The sequence below is a fragment of the Phyllostomus discolor genome, chromosome 5, assembly GCF_004126475.2.
Source record: "Phyllostomus discolor isolate MPI-MPIP mPhyDis1 chromosome 5, mPhyDis1.pri.v3, whole genome shotgun sequence".
Classification (NCBI taxonomy): domain Eukaryota; kingdom Metazoa; phylum Chordata; class Mammalia; order Chiroptera; family Phyllostomidae; genus Phyllostomus; species Phyllostomus discolor.
Genome location: NC_040907.2, coordinates 149,488,428 through 149,509,120, shown reverse-complemented (window position 1 = coordinate 149,509,120; position 20,693 = coordinate 149,488,428). Strand labels below are relative to the sequence as shown.

The 20,693-nt window shown below is 43.4% G+C and overlaps 1 protein-coding gene across 3 annotated transcripts in view; it reads left to right on the top strand.

The window, feature by feature from the left end:
* BLNK (B cell linker) overlaps positions 1-20,693 on the top strand; it is a 75,345-nt gene that overhangs the window by 12,500 nt on the left and 42,152 nt on the right. For 2 of the 3 annotated variants that reach the window (XM_028513827.2, XM_036027082.1), the window contains exons 2-3: positions 12,175-12,240; positions 16,171-16,220. In XM_028513827.2, coding sequence (XP_028369628.1) covers positions 12,175-12,240; positions 16,171-16,220 — 116 coding nt within the window. Of the gene's footprint in view, positions 1-6,755; positions 6,785-12,174; positions 12,241-16,170; positions 16,221-20,693 lie in introns of those variants that run through there. The other variant, XM_036027083.1, reaches the window with a different exon arrangement.

The window sequence follows — 20,693 nt, the reverse complement described above, 5'->3', positions numbered from 1 at the left end:
AGGCCTCTAAGATTCCATGTTTCCCTCTGGCAACAAGTCTGACCTTGAAGACGGGTAGCAGCGCAGTGGTGGGGCACATGTGTCCCCAGTAGAAACTACTTGGCTGATAGAGGGACCAGATGCCTTCTGAAGGGACAGAAAGGGAGGTGCCTGAAGAGGCACATGGTCACCTGCTCAGAGGAGGGGCCACATTAAAACAAGTTAGCAGGTGACACCTAGCAGTAGTTGAAAGCACAGGCTCTGAAGTCAGACAGCCAGGTTTCGACCCCCATCTCTGCTGTTTGCCAGTTGAAGAACCTGAGGGAAATTAACTTCCGGGAGCAACACTTTTACATCTGTAAAACTGGGATAATCACAGCGATGTGAATACACAGTGTGTATGTGAACACACCCCTGATCTGTGCGTGTAAAAGAGCTAACATGGTAAATCTGATGTGGTTATTTTTTATAACAATTTTTTAAATGAGGATAATTATAGGGCCTACCTATCACTGTGAGGGTTAAATGAGATAATGCCTGCAAAGCACCTGGCACATAATTCGTGCTCATTAAGTGCTGGCATTCACTATTGTTGCAGTTGATGATCTGAGCCTAACCACTGGAGGGCTTACTGGGCTTTTGACTGAGATGTGGCTCTGGCCTGTGGCTGACACAATCCTGCCGTGGAAAAGCTGGTCCTCTGGCAGGAGAATCCGGCCATGCGTGGCAAGGGAAAAACAGGGTATGGTGGAAATAGCAGACGGAATCCTCAGCTGGTTCATCTTGGGGCAATGGCAACACTTCCCTGCAGTAGTTTCCTTCCTACAAAAGGGGGTTGACCCACGATAATCCATAAGTCTGTCTCACTGTCAAATTTCTGTGACTACCTTAATGACAGGCAAAATCAGGAGTCAGGATTTCAAAGCTGTGTGGGCTGAGACAAGTATCATGACATCTCTGGGCCTCGGTACCTGCATCTGTGAATGGCATTGCAAGTGCTAACTCAGCCTTGAGAGGCTGCCTCTGGTTATTACATCAGGTAGGGACTGTCAACACTTCTGGGCCAGCTCCACGGTGGACTCACCATTTAGATGAAAGCAGACTTGGCTGCTTAATTTGCAAATCTAAATATAATACCAATAAAACCACAAGGCCAGGCTGGAGGAAGCGGGCATGGGGAAGCTGGGCGAGGACTAGAAGCGGCTATGAAAAGGGCAGAGTAGGGAAGCTGGTGGTAGGACAAGTTCTGTCACATGGAAATAGTAGTCTAGGCACTAAAAAGTGATGTTCTGTTTCAAAATGATGGGTGGTGGTCAGAGGCTTCAGCCTTGAGACAGGAATTATCCGAAAGAAAGCTACTTTGTGTGGCTCACCCAGTCTCTGCCTGTATCTGTCCTCTGGTTTCACATGGGTCACAAGGTGGCTGAAGGGACCTCTTTCCTGCATTACTCAGGGCAAGATTCATGTTGAGGTTATCTCTGTGTCCACACGTGCCTCCCTCAGTGTGCATTCGCTGAGTATTGGTGTAAAAAATAAGATAAATACACGTCTTCTGTAAAACAAATAACATTAAACTTGAAGAGGGAGTCCCCCAAATCCAGTAAATTGAGATAATAAGAGTATGATATTTTTTAAATCAAAATTAATGCAAAAACATTCCTGGTGAACAAAATATTGACATTGTAAATGAAGACAGGACCAGAGCTGCTGATTTATTCAGCCTCGGGCTCCATTGTGATGGCTCAGCACTGTGTCCTGGCACAGCTGTCCTGGGGAGCTGGTGGCCCTGCAGCCATCAGTGTTTTCCTCTGCCCAGATGAGGCCCGAAAGCACACCCCTCACGTTATCCCAGGGCCTCAGGTTGGTATCCTGCTGCCACTGCCTGGACTGGGGCCCAGGAGAGTCGCCTTCATACTGATCTCCCAGCCAGCAGTGTCCCCATGCCCAGGCCTCCCTACAAGTCCTCCATTCTTCTCCCCAGTCAGGAAAACCCCCGAGCGAAAGTCTTCAAGGGCTTCCCACTGCCTATAAACCTCATCTCCTACATCCCAAGCTTACTTTTTGACTATATCTCTCCCTCTAATACCCCAACTTTTTGCCACTTTCAGCTTCTCACTAGACCCCAACAGCCCAGACAATTTCACCTCTGAGCCTTTGTACTTGCTGTTCCACTACCAGGCTGCTGTTCCTCACCCTCTTTGCCTTGTGAATTTCTATTTTGCACAAGGATTCAGCTTCCAGGTCTCTTCATCTCAAAACCTTAAATCAGTCACTCCCTTCTTAGGATTCCCCCAGCTCTCTGATCTTCCCTGTTCCCAGTAAAGAATTATGAGTAGTTTTTACTTGTTACCTATCTAAATCATATGAATTTTTAAAAATTAGTTTGTATTACTTCCATAAACTAAAGAAACAAAACTATTTTCAGTTTAGGACCCAAAAAACCAATTTAAGATATAAAATACAAAAGATGTCATGTGAACCAAATAATAGTTCAAAAATTGCTATTCGACTGGAGATTAAATGACCAATAAGTAGTACTACCTGAAGTGCTACAAATTCCAGTTACATAAAAATAAAACTTAAAGCTGCAAAGAACTGAGTCTGCATATAACCTGTCACTTGATAGGAAACAATGAAGACCTGAGTGATGGTGAGAATTGCTCAGGTTTGCACAGCCAGGAAGCTGCAGAGACGGGAGTAGACGCTGTATACTCTCATCACGGTGCTCTTCTCCTGTGTCCTAGAAATGATCTGGATTGCGGGAGGGATGGCTTGAGCTGGGCCTCAGGCTGGGGGGCTAGAACAGGAACAGTTGTGGGTTCGCAACAGTGGGTTAGTTATGTCTAAAATGTGTGGTTGGGTCCTGATTGTGAAGGCCTTTGAAGGTCAGGCTAGTGAGCTCATAGTTTATCCAGCAAGGAACAGGGAGACATCAAAGACTATTCATGAGCAGAGAGACATGATGGAAGGGGCAACTTAAGGAAATAAATTTAGGGAAGGGAAGAGACTGAAAGTAGGGAGATGAAATGGGGGGCCATTGGCGTAGTCCATCGTCCATAAGGTGTCAAGGCTATTGCTGAAGGAATGGACAGGAAGGGACAGAGACGGATGAAATTCATCTAAAGATGAATTGACTGGTGATGGGAGATAAAGAATCAGGGAGAAAAGGTCAAAGAAAGGTCAGAAGTTTCAAGCCTAAAGATCCAAGAATACCAGATTATAAGTTTTATTTTTTATCAGACATTTTAAATTTTCTATAACAGACTAATATTAAAATTTAATAAAAAATAAAATGTACTATAAAAGTGATGAGCAGGGTCTTAAAAAGAAATCCAGAGTCAATAATGTGAAATTGTGTAAACATGAAAAAAGGAGGAAGTGAGCTAAAGAATCAGCAGACCTAGTGACCAACATCACATTTAAAAAAATCCATTCACGGCACAAAGAGGTTAAGAGCCTGGATGTTTTCTTTGCCTCCATAAATACCAAAGAAAATATTACAGAGATTTCTATTCCAATTTGATCTTAGAAATGTGTAAGTTGGAGATACTGAGCCAGCTGTGAGATGTTCTAAGGGTGCCCAACCAAGTAGGTGTAGATAATCCACAGGCAGCCACTGGTCAGTTCTAGGGGCTCAAGGTGAGACTGAGTGAATCTCAGTCAAGACAAAAGGCTTGATTAAGCAGATACTGGGGAGCTGCTGCAGGCTCTCAAGGAGGAAGCGGCCTGGTGAAAACTGAGGTTTAAAAACATTACCTGAATAGGGCCCTGACCTTCAGACAATGGACTGGACGGGCGTGCTGACAGGCACAGCATTTTCCTGGTGTGAAGGGGCAGGTATACACTTGGATCCTGGCAGTAAGAGGAGGGTCAGCCCGGCAGATACTGAAACGATGAAACTCCAGAACTGGACCTGACGTTAAGGTGTGGGAAATAAGAAGGGAGGAGGAGTTCCTTGCTGTTTTTGTTTGCAAAGAGTCGCTGTAATATAAGATCCTCCTTAACCCATTCCTAAACCCAGATTAAACAGAGATTTTCTTATTGTAATAACTATGCATGGTGACAGGTGGATACTGGACCATTGGGGGACACTTTATAAAGTATGATTGCCTAACCACTATGCTGTACCCCTGAAACTAATACAAAGTAATATTGAATGGAAAAAGAAAAAAAGAAATATGCCTAAAAATAATTATAATTTTAAGCCTTTTTCTTTAAAAAATTAAAATAAAAAATCAGATAAACAGGGATTTTCCCTGATCAACATTACTTTGCATTCCACCTTTCCTGGAAAGAGGGAGTAAAAAAAAATATGCAAAAACCTGCCTTTTCATGATCCTTTGTGAATGCACTTAAGGAGCTAAAAGGAAACAACATGTTTTCTGATTTATTTTTTTACTGAACTTTAAAAACTAGACTTCTTGCAGATGATACCATCTTTTAAGTCATTTCCTACGTTTAATAAAAATATTGGAAAGGTATTATAAAATATTGCAAATTTTCTTGGATTATTCTTTAGTGATCCAGCCAAAACACCCAAGTGCGGCTGCCGTCCCAGTGCGCCATGGCCCTGGTGGAGCTCTGCGTCCCACCAGTCCAGCCACCCATCCTGGACTTGTCCTGTCTCCTCTGCCCCACGTGCCTGGGGCTGTTCTCAGCCTGCAGACCGCCCTCCAAGGGCAGTCAGCATCTGTGGATTCCTGTCCAACTTGTTCGTCTTAGCCAGTGGGCCTTCCCTGGGCATCTACAAAGAACGCCCATTCTGACAACACTGCCAGTGGATCTCAACCTTGGCCACACACTGGAATCACTTGGAAGCCAAATGATCTGGAAGGAGACCTGGGTATGAGGAGTAGTAAAAGCTCTCTAAGGGATTGTAATGTATAGCCAAAGTCAAGACCACTTCTCTAGCCTAACACTTCTTCCAAAAAGAAGATATATAAAGACCGCCTATTGATGTACGCTTGAAACTTTAATTCAGAAAACACTCATTCAGAGGGCTAGGCTCCTGGGGTCAGAGTCCCTGCCCTGGTGCCAGGCCCGGGAACAGAAGGTTGGCAGGCGAGAACTATCTCTGCCTGACTGGTATTGATGGGAGCACAGGTGAAGGTAAAAGCTGGTCAGCAGCCATAAATGGTTCTGTCAGCTCTTTTTCCCTGTTGAAAGCAGACATCACAACACAGACAAAAAGTCCCATTTGTCAGTGTGTGCCTTTCCTGGGAAGAGTGTCTGGGTAAGCCTTTGGCATCCCATTATGGAGGAAAGAATAAGATTTGCTGCTAAAGATATTTCAGGCAACAGAGAACAGGTGGGAAGATACTCTGGAGGTTGGCAAGCCTCCTCTTCTGCTCTTTGCAATAAGCCTGGCCTAGAAGGACATAAACCTGCCCTGGTCCTTAAAAAGAAAAAGAAAAAAAATGGTTCTCAGTCTTCCGTGTGCATAAGAGTCCCCAGTCCGAGGAAGTTTGTTAAAATGCAGACTGTTGAGTGCCACCTAGGAGTTTTATTCCATTGGTATGGTTTCAGGCCCAACAACCAATTTTTTTCCAAACATTTTTTAAAATCCTCACCTGAGGACATGTTCACTGATTTTAGAGAGGGACATAATGAGGGAGGGAGGAAAGGAGGGAAGGAGGGAGAGAGAGAGAGAGAGAGAGAGAGAAACATTGGTCTGTTGCCTCTTGTAAGCCACCTGACTGGGGTCTGAACCCATAGCCTAGGCTTGTGCCCTGACTGGGAATCGAACCAGCAACATTTCAGTTTACAGGCAACGCTCTAACAAAGCTAGCCACACTGGCCAGGGCTGATTTTTAATTTTTTAATTTAATTTAATTTTTTAGCAAGTGCATCATTTTTAATGCTACTAAACTTAGTATTGATTAAAATGCTCTCTTCTTACACTTGAATACAGAAGACCATACGGCAGCATTTGTTAGTACTAATTCTTGGTGTGCACCAGAAAAATTCATCTATTTGCAAATGGCATTGCTGTAGGTTGGAGGCCAAAACGCCACTCCACGTCAGGGCACATAAACACCTACAGTTTTATGCAGAGCTGAAGTCACTAGACCATTCCCACAAGTTGGCGCCAGTCGGTCAAGCCAGGTTGGGGAGGGTTCTCAGCCAACTCTCTCTGCCACCACCCATCCCCCTCCACCCCCCAAACCCAGTAACAACAACCAAACCCAACCAAACCCATTTCTTGAGCACCTTCTGGCCTGGAGGAAACCTACCCGAGTGGAAATGTACCCCCCTCATGTCCTCAGCAGGCAGCACTGAGTTGAGTTTTGTTCCTGATCAAGCGCAGTCCCCCAGGTCTCAGAAGAGCCATCACCCTGGACATCACCAGCATGGGCAGGCACTTTACATCCAGCACCTGTCATTTTCACATCTCCCCTGCCCAGGTGCATTTTACTATCTTCATTTTACACATAGGAAAGTAGAGTAGTCTGCAATTCCCACTCTAGAAAATGGTTTCAGAAGGTGGTCTGGGCTTAAAGGCCCAGGAGGAAACCTGAGATTGTCTGCTCTCTCCTGCCCCCCCCAGGCCTACCTCACCCTGATCCATGGCTCCCAGATGCAAGGCCTTCAGTTCTTATTCTCAGCAGCCTTTGCTTCTCCTGGTCTCCTCAAGTCTGCTCTGGTCTTCTCTCAGGCACAGGGTCCTGGCATTTCACCACTTTCTGTCATGCCCACCTGGGTCAGAGTTTCAGCTGGGCAAAGGCCCTTCAGTTTGCGGGGGTAGGGGAGGGACAGAGAAAGATCAGAGGGCTCTCACACTGTAAATAACGATGCATGGTGCCAGGTGGGTGCTAGACTTATCAGAGTGACCGCGTCATGAGGCTGTATACCTGAAACTGATGTATGTCAACTGTAACTAAAAATAAATTTTAAATTTTAAAAAATTCTTCCCCCTGTTAACCTAAAAATAAAAGTCCCTTTGAAATGAAAAAAGAAAAGACCAGTTGACAATGCCTAAGGGTGGTGCTCGCTTATAAAAATGTTCAAGTGGAAAAGGCAGATTACAAAATGTCAAGTATGAGCTTAATCGTGTGAAATTATACATGTTATACATGTGTAATAAAAAGTGGGAAAGCTTCAACTAAATGTTAATAATGGGTGAAACTGACATCTTAAAGTACGATTTCCAAATTTTGGACATCCTTACATGTAGCCATCATACAGCATCATACAAAATAGTTTCACTGCCCTACAAGTCCCGTTTCACCCACTCACCCTTCCCCTCCTCCTCCCAAACTCCTGACAATCAATGATCTTTTTCCTTTCTCCATAGTTTTGTCTTTTCCAGATTCCAGTTGGAATTACACAGTATGTAGCCTTTTCAGATTGGGTTCTTTCACTTAGCATAAACTATATGTTAGTCAGAAATAAAGTTATAAAATTTAAAACCATACAACCTATGCCACCAGCCACTACTTACCTGTGACATCAAAAAAGAAAGAAACAAGAAAAGAAAAAAGGTCGTGTCATCTTTTGCCAATTCAAATCACAGTAGTCCCTCCCACTTTTACAGATTTCTTGCCCTTGAGATGCTGGGATTCCTGGGGGGCTGCTTACATATCCCACAGCTCCGTGGCGGCTCTTGCGCTACCTGGAAACTTAGTAGAAACACAGATTCTTTGACCCCCTACCACACACCTACCCAATCAGAAACATCTGGGATGTATTGAAACTCTACATTTCAATAGCCCTCCAAGTGATTCGAATGCAGTTTAGGTCTGTCAGATTCCAAAGGAAGCCACTTCTCTGCAGGCAAAAAAACCCCCAAACCTGAGTAACTTTCAAACAATGATTTGTCCTCTCAGTACATTGTTGAGATCCAAATTTTTTGAGATTCGGGCACAGCTAGGGTCACACTACTGTAGTATGCTGTTAAATAACTAAGTCTTTTTGACACTAAATTTTTTAAAAATTTAAAAAATTTTTTAAAGCAACAGCCAGGGAGAGAGTACAAAATTTGATCTGGTTTATACAAGTAATAATAATTACTTATATGACCTGTCCACCATTTTTAAATGCTGAAATGCTAGACTGCTTAAAACTTATATATTAATATTATTTAAGGACATATTGGATAAGCTTTGTTCATTTTATTTTGCTACATGAACATGGCCGTCTCTTCACAACCTCGAAAGATTAAAACACTGTGGTTCTGTCATCCTTCTCCCGGCCATGGAAGGTTGTCTCTGGAAGGGCTAATCAAAGCGCAGCTGTCTCACGTCTGACCTGTTTTCAGCTACACTTGATTTATCACAGCAAAGCAACTGATGTTTCAACCCAGAGCAACCTCCCCTGGGACAGCTGAGCTGCATATTCCTTTGTCACTTCATATGGTATAAGTTATAGTAGAAAAAAGTACTCTGAAACGGAGCAGATGGCAGGAGAGAGCGGGGAAGCGGTGTGCCACACAGCGTGAGACCGCACGATCAAATGAGTCAAGAGGACCATCACATCGTCTTGGTTTGGGGGACGCTGTGCTTCACCGGGTAACAAGTTCGGCAGCCATAACTGAGCAGTCAGTGGACACCAGGATTTGTATGAACAAGATGCAGAAAGGGAAGAAAACATTTCAACACAACACATATAGTTTATGAAACATTTTAACAATTTACTATACTTATAATAAATTTAGTAAGATGATAAAAAGCAAATGCCGAGAAGCGTCAAATACCAAGTTGAGCAAGTGAAAAAATTAACATTAAACTCTTTGGCAACAAGTAACATGTTTATCTACACCTATAGCAAAGTCGCTTACATATCAGCCCCTGGATCCCTATTACACTGCCTGTGTCCACCTCTTGACAAGCTTCTGACAGGATCCCTTACTCTGGCTCATTTTTCCCTTTGACCTCGTTAAGCATTAACTTAGGCTAATGACACTCCGTGCAATTGGGCAGCTTATACCCACAGCTGACCTCTGACCTTCATTTGAAATGATGAAATTTCCTCCCAATCAATGCATTTCAACCTCTGTCTCTCAATCTCTTTTTCTCCACACCCAGACCTCCTAGTTCTAATTGTCCCTCATTCCTGTATCTCAGAGATTCTCTATAGTTCCTCAGGAAAAGGAGGAAGGGGTTGGACACAGAGTATATGTGAACAAATTCCACAATATTGTAGGGTTCTGAGGCAACTCAAGGGTCCAGCTTGGAAGACCCTCTGTGTGTCTCTGATGGGCCAGGTGGTCCCATTTTCTTTCACTCCATTCTTTTCTCTGCTGCTGAGGCTGGTGCTTTGCTGAGTTCACATGTATGGGATCAATATGCCCAGCCTCCCTGACTGGGGATATCAAATGTGATCAAATTTCCTTTGCTATCCAAATTACAACTGGGCACTGACCCCTACCCACATCCCAAGTTAGGCCCCGAGGTGGGTCCCCTAGTTATGTAGATAATTCCCCAAGATGCAGCCCTAAGGATGTCCTGAAAAAGGTATCCCTTGTCCTTCGCCTCCACCCTCCAGCCTGTCCTTTCTCCATGCTCCACTCCTCCTTGCCAATGGAACACACCCCTCCCCACAGCCCCACTGAGGCCAGGCTCCAGTACCAACACGACACTACTGAAGATTCTGGAACAATACAGAGGAATGCTCTCATTGCAAATCCCTAGGCATGGCGCCGGGTATGGCTCTTCTCAGAACTGAAGCTCAGACCCATCCTCAAGTTCAGGGCCACCCTCCTCCCCCTCCCCATCTCCCCACCATTGAATATCCTTCCAGCTTGTATATATATGTTCTTTGGGACTCTAGCTCCTAATGGTCATTAGACCTAGGAGAAAGAGCTCCCTAAAATCACAGTTTAAGTTCCCATTCCTTTTCTGAGAATCTCCTTTTTCCCCAGATGGTGAGGAGTAGAAATGTCTATCTCACCCTACTGCCTTGGTGCCCAATGGCCCCAGTAAACAACTATGGCAGAACATCAGTGTAGGTGGGTTATTTGGCCTCAAGTTATCACCTAGTGGAGGACACCAACAGGCCAGGCCAGGCCCCTGACAAGCTGTCTCTCATCCTCTAAACAGCTCTATCTGCACCGAAAAGCTTTGCAGCCTACACATTCTAAACCCTATAGAGCCAGAGAATATTCCTCCCAGATTCCCCCAACCAACAGGGATTCAGAGCCCTATACTGAGCTTAATTGTGCACCATTATTCATATCACCTGACAGAAGGCCTAGCTTCCAGAATCAGAGAAATCTCCAGGTACAATGGCTGTGTACAATCTTTTCATTTTGTTAACTGAAGAACCTAATCAAATAGTTTTCTCAGAACAAAGGAAAGGCTTGACTGAAAGGCAAATTCAAATGTCCTACTCTTTCAAGGCAGAACTACATGAAAAAAAAATATATAGCAAATTATTAAGGAGAATTCAAAACATGGCCCTATACTTCAACCTGGCTAACATTTTTCTCTGTGTATGTGTGCAAAGCAGATAATAAAAGGGATATACTAAGGTCATGCTATGAAGGTTCAAGTAGTATAGAAAAATTTTCATTGCAAAATAAAAGTCTCCTTTTCATAAAGTAGAAGCCCCCACCCCTACCCTGAGCCACTCAGCCTTACTCTCCAGCTGTAAGGACCGACAAAGGCTGAAATCCCCTCATCTGCTCACCGGTCTGTGCACCCTGCTACCAGGCCGTGTCCACCCAGAAAAAAGGGGCACCTTTTTCTAACGTGTGTGCATTTGACTTGGAAAACAACCTTTTAATGATGTTTTGAGTACCTTTCTGAAGAGTTATGTATGTAGCAGCACGCATGCGTGTGTATGTCCTTTTCCCCACGAAAAGGCGTGGGCTGCATACTATCCTGAACTGTCCTCCCTTCTTCTTTTCTTTCTCCTTTTAAATTTTTGTTTAACCTAATCTTTCTTGGGGATTTTTATAATTTTTTAACCTTTTACTATTTGCATGACCTAATATTTCTTGGGGATTTTAGTACATCAGTAATACAGATTTTTTTAAATGGGTCTGTGTTACTTCATTCTGTAGTTTTATCAAAGTTTGTTTAACTACTTCCCTTTTAGTGAATGACAGGTGTTTGGGCTGTTTCCATGCTTTTTAGGGAGGAGACAGAAAGGATTAGTTTTATTACCTCTAATGCTTATGTGTATATAATGTGGATGTCTACATAATGGTATAGTTTTATGACTGCACTCATGAGGCAATTCCTAGCAGTGGAATTTCTGTGTCAAAAGGCAAAGACATTTTAAATTTTGACAGATATCAACTGAAACAGTTTACATGCCCAAGAGCGTCTGTATTCTCATACCCTCATTAACCATGGGCATTGCCACACGTGTTAAGTTCTGCCAGTCTGATAGGCAGAACACAGCACATTGTTTGACTTAGATTTCTTTAACTATAACCGATGTTAAGTACCTCTTCACTGGTCTGTTGAACACTTGCTTTTCTTTTCTGTTAGCTGTGTGTTCACATCCTTCGCTCATTTTCCTTTTGAATTGTTAATCTTTTTCTACTGAGGTGTAATATTTCTTTGTAAATAAAAAATTGCAGTTATTCTTCTTATTATTATTTGTTGCAGATATTTTGTCCAGCATGTCAATTGTCTTTTGATTTTGTATATCTTGCTTTTTGTTCTACAGAAGTTTCAAATACCTGTGCAGTCAGACTCACTAGTCATTTTATGGATTCTCTATGTGTGCAAATTTTAAACGACAATTTTTCCAGATTCTACTTAGTAAAGTTAACAACAACAACAAAAAATGTTGGGCCTGATTTCAGCCTGCCCTGCGTGCTTCAAGGTAGCCCTATCCTTGCAACATAGGAGCTTGAAGGACAGTAGGTGATAAACAGTGAGGCTTGTGATAGGGCTTCGGCCTCACATGTCTCCTCAGAGCAGATGGACCTGGGGATTGGAATTCCTCTCCACAGCCACCTGAGACTGGCCCAGGCATCCAACAGATGGGGACGTGGCCCAACGACCACCTTCCTTATAGAATCACAGGATCAGTCACCTTTTCCTTTTGCTAAAGCAGCAGATGATCTCCTTAATTAAATATAATTAATTCAACTTAAATAAACACAACATGATTCATGCTATGTGGGGTTTTATTGTAGGGTTCCCTCTCTCTATCTCTCTTGCTCTTCACGAAGGCCAGAAGATATTTTTTAAAAAATCAATCTAGTTATTGATAGTTTATGTTTAATTTTGTGTCTTACAGACAACTTCAAAAGATGGTCCATGATATTAAGAACAATGAAGGTGGAATAATGAACAAAATCAAAAAGTAAGTTAGACTTCATAGCACCATACGAGCACTTACACAAAAAAACATCTCATGCCAGCCTGTGCTAGGGGAAGAGAACCTAGTTCTCTGTTGCCTCAGTGAAGGGTTGAAAACTCTTTGGCATGTAGCCCATTTTTGCTCATGGCTAGAGTCCACGGCGCTCAGATCCACAATCAGGAAACATGATGAGTGAATGGGGTGGTTCTTGGGGCACTTCGCTCCCCCCCCACGCTGCTCAAAATGTGAGTGATGCCATTTGGGGTGCTGAGCAAATGTCAAAATGACGTTCGTTAAGGCAGGAGAATCAGCTCCCAAAGCCATTTAGCTAAGGACTACGAGGACACTGTTGGAGAAATCCAAAAGAGAAGTTCCAAGAACACAGCTCTAGCTTCTTTAAGATGCAGTTCCTGTTTTCCATATTTTGATTTCTGCTTTTTCAATTATTGCCTTCAATGGTGTTTTCAGTTGTTCCTTGGAGAGGGTAAACTAGAATTGTAAACCTTCCTGCACACCAAAAACTCTTAAAGCTTTTTTAAGGAAATGGAAAGTGTACATTAAATTGTACCTACTTGCATTTGACACTCAAAACCTAAATCAAGAGGAAAGGGGAAATGTTATTCTGTTAAATTTATAAGTATTGTTTTAAAGAAAGTAATATAGATTCACTGCAGTTGATGGGGTGGGGGAGAATCAAAGAGTTCAGAGTTGTATAAAGTCAAAATCTCCCACTTCTTCATATCCCCACTTTAACCCACTCCCCAGAAATCAACATTGTCATGTGTGAGCTTGGTATATATATATCTCTATGTATAAACTTACACGCACACATACATATACTGACATAGCTATATATGTATACACTGACATAGCTATATACATAACTATACACACGCACATTTTCATCATGAGAGGCATTATACTACATAAACCATTCTACCAACTTGCTTTAGTGATTTTACTCAATGCTATATCATGGACAACTTTCTTTGTTAACATGAGAAAATAAAACATGTTCCCTTTTATTTTTTTTTAAGATTTTATTTATTTATTTTTTAGAGAGGGGAAGGGAGGGAGAAAGAGAAGGAAAGAAACACCAATGTGTGGTTGTCTCTTGTACGCCCCCTACTGGGACCTGGCCTGCATCCCAGGCATGTGCCCTGACTGGGAACTGAAACAGCAACCCTTTGGCTCACAGGCTGGAACCCAACCACTGAGTCACACCAGCCAGGGCCCATGTTCCCTTTTAAACAGCTGATAGATAGTCTACTATAAATGTACTATTGTTCATTTATCCAACTATATATTGTTGGACAATTTTTAAAGGGGGTAGGAGTTTAAACTGGCATAACATTTTGGGGAGCAATTTGGTAACATCAATTTAGATAAAATCAAAATTTGGGGGGCATTTCTTTCAGTTTAACTGTCATAAATAATATTTCAATAAATATCCTCTGCAGACTTTGAGTATACCAGAAAGCTAAATTCCTGAACTGAAATTTCGTGGTGAAAGGATTTGTGCTTTTGAAGTTTTTATTAATACTAGTAAACTGCTTTCCAAAAACCTTGTACCACCAATACTACATGAAATTACATTTCCCTGTGCCTTCAGAGCAGAGTATCTTCATTCTTTTTTGGTCTTTGCTAAACTTAAATGTAAGAAATCACTTTTTGTGGTGTTTCAGACTATAAAACATAAATGAGTCATCTCACTATGTGTAAGTGATCATCCTAAGAGAGTTAAAATGGTCTCCTGCTTATGGAGCGATAGTCATCTCATAGAGGAGGAGAATTTGTCTTCATGCTCTGTACTGTGACTGGGACAGGTGTGTGATTGCTTTCATTGATTATGTCAGAATCTCATTGAAGTGAGAGAACCCTGCCAGTCATTGTTTTAATCACTAGCGATTCTAGACGAGTCCACAGTGACCAGTTTTACAATACACCAGTTTTCTCAATAGCATGAAGCCTCTGTATAAAGTGTCTACCCCATGGTCAGTCATACTAACAGCAGCCATGGGGCCCAAATCATTCCAGACAGTTTCTATTGTATTACACCCATTGTCCCCAAGTACACGTGACAAACCGTGTTTCTTCTCGGCTTGGAGAATATGGCTGCCACGGTCCATACCCTGGGTGAAGTCAATGCCCTTTTGGTCCTAAGTGACATGCAGCTCTTAGCTCTCACTCATAGCCAGGCAACAGGTGCCACCTCAAAGGGAGGAAGCACGGTTGAACACACTGGTTTCTTACCACAAGACCGTGACAGAGTTGTCACTGGTCCATGGCCAAATGAGAAAATAAGGACCTTGAAGTGCTGGGGGTTGGTGTGCAGCTGCTGGCTGCTAAGGCCTGCGCCCCATCTGCTGTTCCTGGTCTGTGTTCAGTGACCAACAGTCCTTTCCTGAGTCTGTCCTTTATTCTGAGACAGTGACCTTCATACATTTGGGGGTAATAAAATGCCCTTTCTTTTCTTTTACAAAGTGACTACAAGAATGGGCAGTACTTGGTCTGTGCTTTTTTGAAATTGTGCTTGTCCTTGAATAGACTCAGTTTTGGGGCACCAGACCGTTTTGTCCTTGTTTTTCTTCCCTACAGCACCTTTGTTCATCTCTCTCTCTCTCTCTGGACCTTATCATAGGTGTAATGATTGCATCTTCCTGGCACACCCTGCTGGTTCTTTATGAGAACTCAGTGAAATAATAGAGATGAGAACCTTTGGGAAAACAAACAGCAGAATTTCTATACAAACATAAATATTGTTATTTTCACAACATTACAATTCTGGATTATAAATCTTGGGTTTTTTTTTTAATCAAACATGAATTTCTAAACTGCTTTCTCCCCCAAGAAATGAAATATGTTTTGTATACAATGATTACCTATGTGCTGCTTCTAAAGGATGTGATATTTTAGCAAATAAAGTCTAGCAGATATAGGTTTTATTTATATATTTTTTTAAAAATTTGAGATTTTATTTATTTATTTTTAGAGAGGGAATGGGAGAGAGAAAGAAAGGGAGAGAAACATCAATGTGTGGTTGCCACAACCCAGGCATGTGCCCTGACTGGGAATTGAACTGGCAACCCTTTGGATTGCAGGCTGGCGCTCAGTCCACTGAGCCATACCAGCCAGGGCTATATATTTAAATTTTTTAATGAAGTAAATTATTCTTAAATAAAATGGGTAACTATTATTAAAAATAATAACTTACTATATACCTTACCCATTTCAAATAATGGAAGGGAAGATGTTGCCTAACTTATAAAAAGCCTAAAAATTGGGATACATTTTTAAAATGTAATTTTAATTTTCTTCTTTTAATGAGTGGTGAAGGATTGTGAATATTCAGAACATTTTATTTGTATATAAAGATACTACAGTAGTTTTGAAAGTGCTTAAAACAGTTCAACTTCTAAATGAGCAAAATTTCACAGTCCCAACCTAGAGATACTCACTGCTCACTTACTTGTCAGGTTTAATGGCACAAAAATAATTTCAGTCCAACCTATAACCAAAGTGCTCATTACAACTAATTTTTCTACTTAACGCATTTATTAAATTATTTATTAGAATAGACTATATCTTCCCTTACCTTCCTATCAATAAATCAGCATTTATCATTTATTCTCTTTGAACCTCTGGGCTCAGTGTTCACTAGTACTCTGGCTTCGTGAAGCCCTTTCTCCACTTAGCTTCACCTTCGCCAAGTCTCAGCGACACTGTGCCTTGGGGAAAGGGGGAGAGGGAGGAAACCTCTGATCAATGGCTTCACTACATTTTCAATATATTTAGTCTTTCAGTGCGATGGGTCCGAAAGAAGTCATTATTCTATGAGTTCTCCATCCCTTGTCTCTATATCTGCTTATACTCTGAGCCTTGCCAACCGCCGTCCCACCCACTGACTGTTTGTCTGATGGTTGTTACCTACAGGCTGAAAGTCAAAGCGCCTCCGAGTGTTCCTCGAAGAGACTATGCCTCTGGTAAGAGTATTTCTAATACTTGGATTCTTGACTAGTTCAACATTTGTATTTGCCTCTTGAAAAGGGAACTGTGCTCTACTTATATGAAAATAAAAGGTGCCCATCCTAATTTTAAGAATGACCAAATCCCATCCATCCATCCACCCACCCATTTACTTATCAAACATTCTTACACATCTTCATGTGCCGGGCACATGCAAGGCCTCGGGTAGAAATACAGCGCTAAACGAGATAGATAGAGCCCCACACGTATATCATGTATAGACCCGAAGGGGAGATATGTGTTAAAAGCCATTACAGTTCGGTGTGAGAGGGAAGCACAATGCTCTACAGCAGTACCTAATCTAACCTGAAGTGGGGGATGTGGGGAAAGTGGGTAAGGGACGGCTCCTGAATACAGGACTGTTAGAATGGACACTTGAAAGGGTGGGCTGGGGGGAATGTGGGAACAAGTGATTGATGGCACACAGTCACCCAGTCCTCTCCAAACTGAGGAACAAATGGTGTTGAGGTTGCCCTACAACACCATTCCAGCTAGGATCGACTTTGTTAGGGAAGACTAGTTAGTCTTGAAATTGGTAGTTTTTATGGCAGTGATGAGCAAAGTAAATTCTCCAACATACTTTCACTTTCTCAGACAGATACCTTGGAAGGATAGGTTGAAAAATGTGTTTCTAATAGCTTAAAGATAAAGATTTCTTGGACACGGACAGATCCATACAGGCCTCAGCTTAAAAAAAAATACCAAATTAAAATCTTCGTTCTTCCCTCCAAATTCTAAAAAAGAAAACAAAACAGGCTATACCTGTTAAGTACCCAAGGTTTGACAGAAAAATTATGAAATCACAGAGTCTCAGGTTTGAAAGGAGCCCCAGAGGTCATATAGCCTAACATCCAATACAATGCTCAGACCTGCCCTGCCACCATGTACCACAAATGAGGCCCACTCTCCATCTGGACATCTCCTGTGTTGACCTCCCAAACCAGTCGGGTCCAGTTGGGGACGGACAGCCCTGGAGGAGTATATTTGTGATCCATTTCCTTGTGGTTTCCACAGTCTGTCCTGATGGACACATGGTACAAGTCTTAAATATTAAATAAAGTAGAAACAGTTATTCAGTGCAACTTCAAGGATAGAATTAAGAAGTCAGGTCATTTGGATGTTTTCTTCTCTCGAATAAACATCTCCTGGTGCTTCAGCTGTTCTGCATGTGCTGTGCTTCCCTCAGCCAATACTGCACAAGTATGTCCTGTGTGATGCTCACTGGGCTAGGTACGAAGTTGGGAACAAAACATAGTCCCTGGCCTTAAGGTGCTCAATGACTAGTTCAGAGTCAGGTAATAAATTAGAATCCCAACAGGTAAATATAAATGACCAAACGTGGTCCCTGATATGAAGGAAAATGGCAGGTGCAGTGACAAGGAATCCTTGTGGGATGGGAGAACAATTTAGGTAGTCTGGGAGGTTTTGCTAAGGAGGTGACATTTTAATTTAAGTCCTGGGTGATGAAGAGAAACATTGTCATTTTGTAGATGAACCAACAGCATTTGGAGATGCTGGACACAGTGTTAGGAGCTCAGGGGCAATTCTCAGAAACTTAAGTAGACTGATATATCCAATTTCAGGATGGACAACTCCTGATGACCCCCCATATTCAACCGTCTTCTTGCTCATTCCCTTGCCCAGGCTCCTTCTTTTCTTGTATTTTTAACTTGGGCAAAAGACAGGTGGTATTCATCATTTATACATCCTTGTGCCCAGCCCCATACACCAGGGATCATCGTTGATTCCTCCTCTTTCTTCTCCCTCTGCAAAAAAATTTAATCTCTAAATCTTATTAATTCTAGCTTTTAGGTGTCTCTAAAATATGTCTGTCCCCCTCCGTTCACAAAGCTACAGCTCCAACCCCTGTCATCAGACTGCTTGTCTGTATAAAGCCTCTGAGAAGTCCCCTTAATTCCTAATCCCACGTGGTCCTTTCACCTTCCACCAGTGAGCTGTTCTGAAACACCTTTGTTTAAATATTCTCGTGGCTTTACATCATCGACAGGAAAAACAGCAAACCACTGAGCCTGCATACAAGGTCCTTCAATGTCCAACCCCAAGGCTGTGTAACCCCGGCCAACGCACTCTCTTCTCCTTGTCTATCATACTACATATCTCACAGGGACTGAACTAGAAGTGTCGTCAGGTTCCTACCACTGCTAATACCTGAACCACAGAACCACAAATCTTTGCAGCCCAGGGCCCAATAATAAAGCTTCTCCTAACCTTCCTGGCTTTAGGGAGTTGCATCTTCCACTTTGCACTTAATCTGTCTTGGGTCTCAGCTGGGTCTTCTGAGCCTCTGTCACTCAAAGTGCAATCCTTAGTGTGCAGCCCCAGTATTACCTGGGAGCAAGTTAGAAATGCAGAATCTCTGCCCCACCTAGAACTAAGGGATCAGAAGTTTGCATTTTAACTCCAGGGGATTTGAATGTATATTAAATTTAAGAAACCGTGCTATAAACCACCAACTGTGTCCTTCCTGCTGCTCCTGAACTAAAAGACAAATCCGTTAAAGGATCTCAGAAATTCATCCTATTTCTTCACCAAACCAACAGGGCCTTGCCTACTCTCCTCTGCTCTGAAACCCAGCACCCAGAAAAGGTCGTTTTGGCAAAACCACCATCACCACCTGCAGTTAGTACCTACCTTGCCATCCCCGCCCAAACCCCAACCCGTGTCCTAGAAGCATTTCCAGCTGCTTCCTCTGAGCCTTGGGGACCCTGAGCAGTTGAAAGCTCAGGGCCTCAGCAACCAGCCCTGACAGCTCCTCCTGAACCCAGAGAGTCTTCAGGGTCCTGAAAGGTGCCAGTGCTTGGAGACTGTAGCCCGCCAGACCTCCAGAGCCCCAGAGGACAATCAGGCACTCCCTGGGTGCCTGTGTAGACTTGAAACAGCCCCATCTGTCTCCCCCAGGTGCTGGACTTATGATCTTTTTCCAGTCCCAGAAGCACATAACTTCCCCACCCTCTAGCCAGGAAAGTGTGCTGACCTTGGCGATGCTGACCTTCCGAAGGCAGAGAATGGAAAGGACCACCGCCCCCTAGCTGTCAGTAGGAGAGTCCCCACAGTCCCCACAGTCCCCACTCTCCTTTAGAGAATAGCACAAAGCTTGTGAATTGGACAAACAATGGAGGCCTGAATTACCTACAGATGCAGATCAGGCCAGGAAGGAGCTGGTTGCTTTCAGTTCAGGCCTGGCAACCACTGCCTGCAGGGACCTCACAGCCCACTGAGCAGAATGCATTACGCCCAAGCAGCTGATATTTGGGAAGGAGGGATATCCAAAACGTGCTGTATTTACTCTGTTCTGGGTGTTAACCTAAGTTTCTTACAGACATTAGCTCTTTTACTCTCCCCTTAGCACCATCATACAGAAAAGACTATCTCAGCTGCCCAGGTGAAGAAAATGCATTTCAGTAACATGCCCAAGGTTACTGCAGCCACCACAGGAAGCCCACCCCAGGCTCTCAATACAGGGTTCCTCCTTGACCCAAGTTGAGATGGTTACACTTTTGGGGGGAATTTCTTACTATCCAGAAGGTCCAGAGCCTCTGACATTAACACCAGAACCTGCTTTCCAATTCCTGGAAACATGGTTGAACAGCTCCCTGTACTTTAAAGTCCGAGGTATGGCTTCGGAGAAAGGGGCGGGGAGACCAGTTGTGGTGACCCCAAAGTCTGCTGGGATCATTGCAGAAGCCCCACTGGTCACCGTGCAAAGCCCAGAGAGGTCAGAACTGAATAAGGCCTCTCTCCGTGTGTGCCTGGGCTCTGCTATCCAGGGGCTGCTGGGATGTCCCCAGGAGGTCCAACTTCCCCTCCCACAACTGATGTCCTGCAGGGACGAGAGTGGAGCAACCACGGGGGTGGGGCAGGGGAAGTCACCTGGACAGGGGCTCTTGGGTAAATGATCACCACAGAATAACACTTCGTCCACAAAAGAAGTGAAACATGACCCTGCTTTTGCCCCTACCCTGGTGTCCCTAGTGAAGCCAGCATCCACCTGGCTCTCCATCTCCTCACTAATACTCTAACTAGTGGCACCAGCACAGGTCACAGGGGGCGAGCTGGATGCACAGCAGGCCTGCCTCACGGGACTGAGAATGGAGGAATTAAACTTGGACTGAAAGGTATTTAATAGCCTAGAAAGTCCTGAAGGTCACTGCTTCCAAGCTTCTCATGTTAGGGATAACTGGAGACCAGAGGGGCAAAGTGACTACCCAAAATCACACAGCCAGGTGATGGCTAAGCCAGGACTATGTCCCCCACTTATGCACACCACCCCCTGTTAATAGGGCCCTGGGGGGGAATGAACCAACATACCAACAAAGGGAATTTCTAGGATGTATTTAGGCTCAATCGCCTCTCCTAGCCAGGCCGGGTCTGGGCCTTGGCCTCAGCTCCTCACACTTAGTCACATTCCA